General features: G+C 35.4%; 2 protein-coding genes across 2 annotated transcripts; both read left to right on the top strand.

The window, feature by feature from the left end:
* Positions 1-1,360: 1,360 nt before the first annotated feature.
* On the top strand, positions 1,361-3,586 carry LOC107622027 (uncharacterized). The gene is made up of 4 exons (XM_088489213.1): positions 1,361-2,771; positions 2,871-3,075; positions 3,160-3,326; positions 3,438-3,586. Exons 1-4 carry the CDS (start codon positions 1,361-1,363, stop codon positions 3,584-3,586), a joined length of 1,932 nt encoding a protein of 643 aa, XP_088345339.1.
* A 2,586-nt stretch (positions 3,587-6,172) lies between these two features.
* Positions 6,173-7,081, top strand: LOC110268358 (uncharacterized). Its single transcript, XM_021114460.1, has 5 exons — positions 6,173-6,322; positions 6,443-6,579; positions 6,661-6,713; positions 6,812-6,911; positions 7,009-7,081. The coding sequence occupies exons 1-5, from the start codon at positions 6,173-6,175 to the stop codon at positions 7,079-7,081; spliced, it is 513 nt and encodes a 170-aa protein (XP_020970119.1).
* The last annotated feature ends 697 nt before the right edge of the window (positions 7,082-7,778 follow it).

The raw sequence follows: 7,778 nt of genomic DNA, 5'->3' as shown, positions 1-7,778 counted from the left end.
GTTTTTTTTTTTTTATTCCTTTTCCAAAACGACGTCGTTTTGGTTTACTTTAAAAAAAAAAAGAAAAGCCCTACGGGCTACCAAACCCCACCCCCACTCCAGTTCCACTTTCCCCTTTTCCCCCCAAGTCCCCAACCCTAACGGCGCCTAAGCCTCAGACCTCCGCCAGTCCGCCTCACCTCACTCACCCAGCCCCTAGCCCCCAGCCGCCCGCCGTCATCCTCTTCGTCTCACCGCCGGTCTGAAATCTGAAGGAACCAACTCAACCAAGGGAGTAGGAACAGCCGAACAGGACAGATACAGACCCGCCACCTGCGAACTCACCGTTGCCGCCCATTCGAACTCGCCGTTCCAGCGCCGTCGCCCTCGCCCAGTCGCCGTTGCTTTTTCGGTCGAACTCGCCGTTGCCTCGCCCTTCTGTTCTGTGACTCTGTCAAACAGGTAAGGTAAGCTCCAGTTCTGTAATCTGCTTCTGCTCGGTTCTGCACTTGAAGTTTAATGATTGTTATGTGAAAAATGCATTACACCCGCTCTGTTCTGCATTGCACTTGTAACTTGTAAGTTGTAAACTTACTTTTTTTCTGCACTTCTTGCTGACTTGCTGTTATGAATATGAATATGCTTGTTGAAATTGTTAAGCTGAATATCCTTGTTGAAAGCTTGAGATATGAAACTGTTGAATATGCTTATTGAAATTGTTAAGCTGAATATCCTTGCTGACTTGTAAGTTGTAAATTTGTTGTGTTGTTGATTTGTACTGGAAATATGAAACTGTTGAATTATATGCTTGATTTGAATCTATGAAATATGAATATGTTTGTCTTGCTGAATAGGGAATTTAACTATTTAAGCATTTAAGTTTTAAGGTTGCTGTCTTGCTGAATAGGGATTAGGAACTAGGGAATTTAGGATTGTTATTGTTTTATAATTTTGCGGTTTTGCTACTCCATATTCTTTTAGAATGTCTGCTGTGAATACACCATCAGAAACACCATCTTCGCAAGAACAAGGATCAACTGCTGATGCATCAATCGGAACCCAAAAAAACAATAATAGAGCAAAAAATGATCCTGCATGGGGTCATTGTAAACAAGTTGTGGAGTCTGGAAAAACAATTCTGCTATGCATATATTGTGAGAAGCTTATTAGGGGTGGAGGAATTCATCGGTTTAAGCTTCATTTGGCTGGAAAAGGAGATGTTGAGTCTTGTCGAAAGGTGCCAGCTGCAGTGAGACACCAATTCCATGAAAGTATTGAAGAGCTTTGAAGCAAGAAAAGAAAAACTCAAGAACAATATGCCGAAAGTTATAATGCTTGTGATGATATTGAAAGAGAATTTGATGAGATCGAACGTAATGAGATGCAACAACAACAAAAATTCAGGGTTCCAACACCTATCTCTAGAAAAGAAAAACAAGTCAAAGGTTTACAATCCTATTTTCCATCAGCAACAACACCCGGAGCTCAACCAACTATCAAAAGCGTTCTTCAAAGCAAAGAAATTGTGGAGAAGTGTGATATTGCTATTGCGAAATGGATGGTGGATGCCTCTGTTCCATTTAATGCGGTTAATTCAGCTTACTATCAGCCAATGATTGATGCTATTGCAAGCATGGGTGCAGGGTATAAAGGGCCAAGTTATCCAAGAGTTCGTGGGTATTTGTTGAGTAAATTAGTTGAGGATGTGAGGAAAATGATTGATGGTTATCGTGAGATTTGGAAGCAAACTGGATGCACTATTATGGCCGATGGATGGACTGATCGTTGTAGGCGTACTTTGATTAATTTTTTAGTTTATTGTCCTAAAGGAACTATTTTTCTAAAGTCAGTTGATGCTTCTAATATCTCAAAAACTGCTAAAAATTTGTTTAAGTTGTTTAGGGATGTTGTATTGTTTGTTGGTCCTGAGAATGTTGTGCATATTGTAACGGACAATGCTGCAAACTATGTTGCTGCGGGAAGATTGTTGGAGGCTGAGTTTCCTAAATTGTATTGGTCCCCTTGTGCAGCTCATTGTGTTAATCTGATGTTTCAAGATATTGGGAAGTTGCAAGAAGTGATTCAAACTGTGTCACAAGCTTCACTGATCACTAAGTATATCTATAATCATTGCTATCCACTGTTCTTGATGAGAAAGTTTACAGGTGGGCGGGAAATACTTCGTCAAGCTCCAACTCGGTTTGCTACTAATTTCATTGCTTTGCAAAGTATTTTAGCTCAAAAGGATCCTTTGAGAGCTATGGTGACTTCTAAAGAATTTACAAGCTCAGCTTACTCCAAAGAAGCCAAAGCTAAGAAATTTGTGGATCAAGTCTTGGATTCTAAATTTTGGAGTCAATGCACTGATATTGTTAAGCTTACCTCGCCACTTGTTCATGTTTTACGTATTGTGGATAGTGAAGACAGACCTGCCATGGGTTATCTTTATCAAGCTATTTATAAGGCTAGAGAAGAAATGGTGAGGAGGTTTCAGAAAAGAAAGAAAGTTGTTGATCCTTATTTGAAGATTTTGGATACCCGTTGGGATGCACAACTTAAGAAAAATCTTCATGCCACTGGTTATTGGTTAAATCCAGCTTTTCGATTTAATGCTGGAGAATTTGAAAAGCACAAAGAAACGATTTCTGGCTTGTTGGATGTCATTGAGAAATATGCTTATGATGATCCTGTATTGAACTCTAAGCTGACAAGTGAGAAGAGGATCTTTAAGAATGCTGAGAAAGATTTTGGAAGACCCTCTGCAATACGTGAACGAACCACTGTTATGCCAGGTGAAATTTCTTCGTAAATTTGGTCTTTTACTATTGTGATGTATTTATTATGTGATATTTATGATTGTGATAAATTATTTATCTATTTTTTATGTTAAGATCAATGGTGGGAATCTTATGGTTGTGGAGCACCAAATTTGCAAAAGTTGGCTATTCGTGTTTTAAGCCAGACTTGTAGCTCTTCAGGTTGTGAGCGTAACTGGAGTATTTTTGAACACATTCACTCAAAGAAGAGGAATCGGTTAGAGCATCAAAAACTTAATGATCTTGTTTATGTTCATTACAACTTAAGGTTACAACAAAGGTACTTTCTTGATTGTTTTAAGTTGAAAGCATTATTTTAAAATCTTAATCATCACATGAGTAACGAAATATATTGATAACATAGGAACCAAATGAGAAACCAAGTTTATGATCCAATTTGTCTTGATGCATTTGAGGATCATTCGGAATGGATACTGGAAGATTCACCACCATTTTTAACTCCTGAAGAAATTGATGCTTTACGAAATGATCTTGCAAATATGTCTCTTCAATCACCTTTAGATGATTTAGGTATGCTTTTATTTATTTATGAATTTTGATCAACTATGATTTTCGTATGCCTTATAACATGTTTTATATTATTTTTTATCTTGATTTGTGAAACATTATCTATAATGCTAGATCAATTGGATTTGGAAGATGATCGGGAGGATGATGGAGCTAATAATTCTGTGAAAAATGCAAATCAAAATGAAACCAATCAGGATGTAGCTCCACATTTGTCAGATGAAGAGCAACTTGCCGACTTCGAAATCACTCCTTGGATTTAGTTTATGAATTGTTATCCATATTGTGTTTAATTAAGATACTAATGTACTAGTACTAACTACTTTCATGTTTATCTTTGTATTAGTTATATTTAGACTTTGAAACTTAGTTGTTTTTAAAATGTTGGGGAAGAACTAACGATATGTATTTTGAATTTATTAAGTTTATGACTATTTTTAATATTTTATATTTTTTATTCATGTGAAATCGGTTTTACCGATTCAACCAGCGGTTTATCAGTTGAACCAATAAACCAGTGAACCAGTAACCTGACCGATTTGATTACCGGTCTGGTTCTTACAACTATGATTTAAATGCATAATATATATCTTATTAACGTAAAAGGCATTAATTAATATTTTGCTAACTCTAATCGGATTTGTTGCTAGATCGCAAGTTTTCCATATATATAGGTCCAACGGTCATATCTTGCAATTATTTATGTACTTCCATCAATGGCAGCCTAAATACGTGCATATTTGACGCAGTTTAATTTTTAAGTGGCAAGGTAATTGGTATAATGCATGAATAAAGATAGTAAAGATAACGTATGCGGATATGGCTCAACCTGCTTATCGCAATTTGCGTGATGCTGACATAAGTTTTCTCGTACCTTATGAGATGGTGGAGACATGCCACGTGTTTGATTGGTTCACCATAATTCGATACAAAAATATTGTTCGTACACTAAAATCAGCAACTAAAATCAATCACTAATATATTTATATATAAATATATGTGATTTAATTTATTTTTAATGTATATTTATATTCTAATATATATTTTAGAATTAAGTACGATTTTAGTCCCTAAGATAAGAGCTGAAAAATATTTTCGTCCTCAACTTTTTTTTGCATTCAAATTCGTCCCTAAAATTTCATCTAGTTTTAAAATCGTCCTTCGGACCAAAATACCATTATCCTTCTTTACCAAAAATCTCCATTTCTATTCTTCTTTTTCTTCTTCTCAATCACAGCAGCATCTCTTCTTCATCACAACATCAACAATAACAATAAAACAATGTAATAAACATAAAAAAACAGAAACAAAAATAGAAGCAAAAACAGAAGTGAAAAAATAAATGTGTATTTAAAATATCAAAGAATCAAAATACAATTCATTTCAACTAGCAGCAACAGCAGAAGAGAAGAAGAAAAGAGAAACCATCACCATCTCTCTCAACTCCGAAGAACAACAACAATAAAAGAAACAGAAGCAAAAGAATCAACAACAACAATGGAGAATGGAATCAGAATCAAATTCAGAAGTAAAAGAAATAGAAATAGAAGAACAATGGAATTAGAATCAACAACAATAAAATTAGAATCAGAAACAATGTGATTACCAAAATCAACAAATCAATAAATCAACAATGTAATTAACAAAAGAAATAAATCAATAGCAGAATTAGAACTTTAGGGAGGAGCAGCGGCAAGGACATGAAGCAGCGGCTAGTGAGGGGCAGCGACAAGAGACAAGGAGCAGCGGTGACTAGCAAGAAGCAGCGGCGAGCAGCGAGCGGCGAGGAGCAGCGAGTGACGAGTCAGCGTCGAACACTGGCGTAGAAGCAGAAACGGTGATGCGGTGTGCGACGCCGTCCTCCCTCGCCAGCGTCATCGCCACCTTCCTCTTCCCCTTTCTTCTTCTTCCCTTCCCCCTTCTTCTCTTTCTCTCTCTCGTCCGTTCTCTTTCTTTTTTTTTTTTCCTTTTTTTTATTTTATAATTTTTTATCTTAGGGATAATTTGGTAAAAAATTTGAAGGTTTAAACAAAAAGGACGATTTTAAAACTAAGTTAAACCTTAGGAACAATTTTGTATGCAAAAAAAAGTTGGGGAGGAAAAAAATTTTTGACTTATACCTTAAGAACCAAAATCATACTTAACCCTATATTTTATATTGGCAACTAACTTTGGTGATTGATTTTAATATATACGCAACATAGTCAAATCCAATAGGTGTTGCCGGCTTTTTTCTCATAGGGACCCTAGGAGAAGGCTTTGTAACTTTTACTGCGAGAAAGCATATAAGAGTAGGGATGCACATGGATCGGATAATATCCGCACATCTGCGGTAATTATCCATATCGAATCTGTATTTTGCTTATATTATCTGATCTGCAAAGTCATTGGATCAGATTCGATCTGCACTTTAATAGGATCGGATAGCGGATATTGTGCTATACCCGTAGATCCGCGTATCCGCACCTTCAATAAATAAATAAATATATAATTGAAAAATATAAATATAAAAGTTAAAAAACCCTAATCCAATAACCCTATCTATTATTATTATTATTATTATTATTATTATTATTATTATTATATAATAGAAGACAAGTAATGGATTCTATGCTTGACACATGTAGCAGTTCCTTAAATGGCAAGTGGCATGCATGGTAAGTATGAAAATTAATCAACATACAATGGGTAAAACTGACATTGCAATGCACATGAAGTAAATCGGTCATATATAATTCAAATATCTATTCTTTATCATTAAACAATCCTGGCGGGAAACCTGAAATGCTCCACAATATTATTCACATTCCAATCACTACTTCTCAACCTATTGGGAGACCTGAAAAACAATGGAGGAACATTTTGATTTAGTATCCGATGTGAACGCCAAAAAACTTGCATGGAATTTCAAAGTATTCGTTGTAAGGGTATGGGCAACTTCAAACAAGTTCAATGTCAATGAGATTGGCTCCATTGAAATGGTTCTTCAAGATAACCAGGTAGGAGCATTTGTTAATATATATTTTTTACAAAACACAACTGTGCTTTATATGTCATTGTTATGGCTTAAACATGATAAGGATATACTAACTCTTTAAGTGTTCACTTCATTATCACAGGGTGGCAGGATTTATGCAACCATACCAAGATCACTGGAAAAGAAATATATTAGTGTTATTCTTGAGTTCCACATGTATACTATGAGTAACTTCATAGTAGTTGACAACATGACCAAGAAAAAAAATGGTGTTAATAGGTGGGTACTTGTGCTTTCACACAAAACAAGGGTTGAACATATAGAAAATTCAACTTTTTCTTTGGAAGCATTTCGATTTAGGAACGTTGCAGAGCTGCATACAGTCGAGAAAGTAGAGGATCTTGAACTGTTTGGTGAGTCTAACACTATATGTAATGATCCATAGATGTGCAGAAAAATTATAACCACTTGGAAAGCCATATCTAAAAGTGTGTTTCTTATTGTTTTGTAGATATAATTGGAGAAGTTTTTGGAAAGAAAGATCCAAGAGAATTAGTAACTAGCAAGGGAATAGAGACTAAGCACTTGGTTATTATTATGGAAGACTTGGAGTAAGTTGTTATTTATGTATTTTTATTAAGAGAGATAAGTTCTTTATTCGGTTGTCTTATTTATATAATAAGCTTGAATTTCTGGGGCTGATAACAGGAAGAGCAGGTTAAGTTGTACTCTCTTTGACAAAACTGTTGACCAGATACTCCCCCACCTTGATGACGATTGACTTGAACCGTTTATTGTGGTCCTCCAATATTTTAAAGCAACCAGATAGAATGGCAAAACTTCAGTGCAAAGCCACTTTGAACTATCCAATGTCCATGTCAACCCAGAACTAAAAGAAGTTATGTCATTCAAAAAAAGATCAGTACATTTTGAAAAGAAGTTGAATGTATTGTGGTCATATAATGGCGTTGTCTAACCATTAACACGTGAGTTGCAGCCTAGTCAGCGGTTTTGAGTCAACTTCAGTGAGGATTAGTGATAGATGAATTATCGTCGGTCTAGAATTTCTCTTATAGAAAATAATTACTTTGTTGTAAGCATAATTCCAAATCAACTAATAATTCTCCATCAAAGTTTAATTTTGTTTGTCACAAGTACAAACCCAATAAAAACCGAGAGTATTTAAACCTCAGGTCGTCTCACAAGGAATTGCAATGAAGTGCTCAATTATTAGTTATGAAGGAAACAAGGGGGTTTGATTTGGTAATTGACAAGAAAAGTAAATAACAAGAAAGTAAATGACAATCAACTAATAAAGGAAAGGAAAAGAGCTCTTGGCTATGGCATAGAAATTGAGATCACCATCCTTACCTAACAACCATATATTGACAATTATGAGGGACCAACCCATCAAGTCTACTTCTATACTTAAAGTAAGTTAAATAGGCTTGATCAACATCAACCATAAGTTCCAACCT

This window comes from Arachis ipaensis, chromosome B10, assembly GCF_059453495.1.
Source record: "Arachis ipaensis isolate K30076 ecotype BB chromosome B10, ASM5945349v1, whole genome shotgun sequence".
NCBI classification, from domain to species: Eukaryota; Viridiplantae; Streptophyta; class Magnoliopsida; order Fabales; family Fabaceae; genus Arachis; species Arachis ipaensis.
Note: the sequence above shows the minus strand (reverse complement) of the source record. Positions and strands in the feature narration are given on the sequence as shown.

Coding starts and splice junctions, on each gene's coding strand:
- LOC107622027 (XM_088489213.1), top strand. CDS start 1,361: ATGCAACAACAACAAAAATTCAGGGTTCCAACACCTATCTCTAGAAAA. Junction 3,076..3,159: donor AACTTAAGGTTACAACAAAG/GTACTTTCTTGA, acceptor TTGATAACATAG/GAACCAAATGAGAAACCAAG. Junction 3,327..3,437: donor ATCACCTTTAGATGATTTAG/GTATGCTTTTAT, acceptor CTATAATGCTAG/ATCAATTGGATTTGGAAGAT.
- LOC110268358 (XM_021114460.1), top strand. CDS start 6,173: ATGGAGGAACATTTTGATTTAGTATCCGATGTGAACGCCAAAAAACTT. Junction 6,580..6,660: donor AAAAAAAATGGTGTTAATAG/GTGGGTACTTGT, acceptor ATTTCGATTTAG/GAACGTTGCAGAGCTGCATA. Junction 6,714..6,811: donor AGAGGATCTTGAACTGTTTG/GTGAGTCTAACA, acceptor ATTGTTTTGTAG/ATATAATTGGAGAAGTTTTT.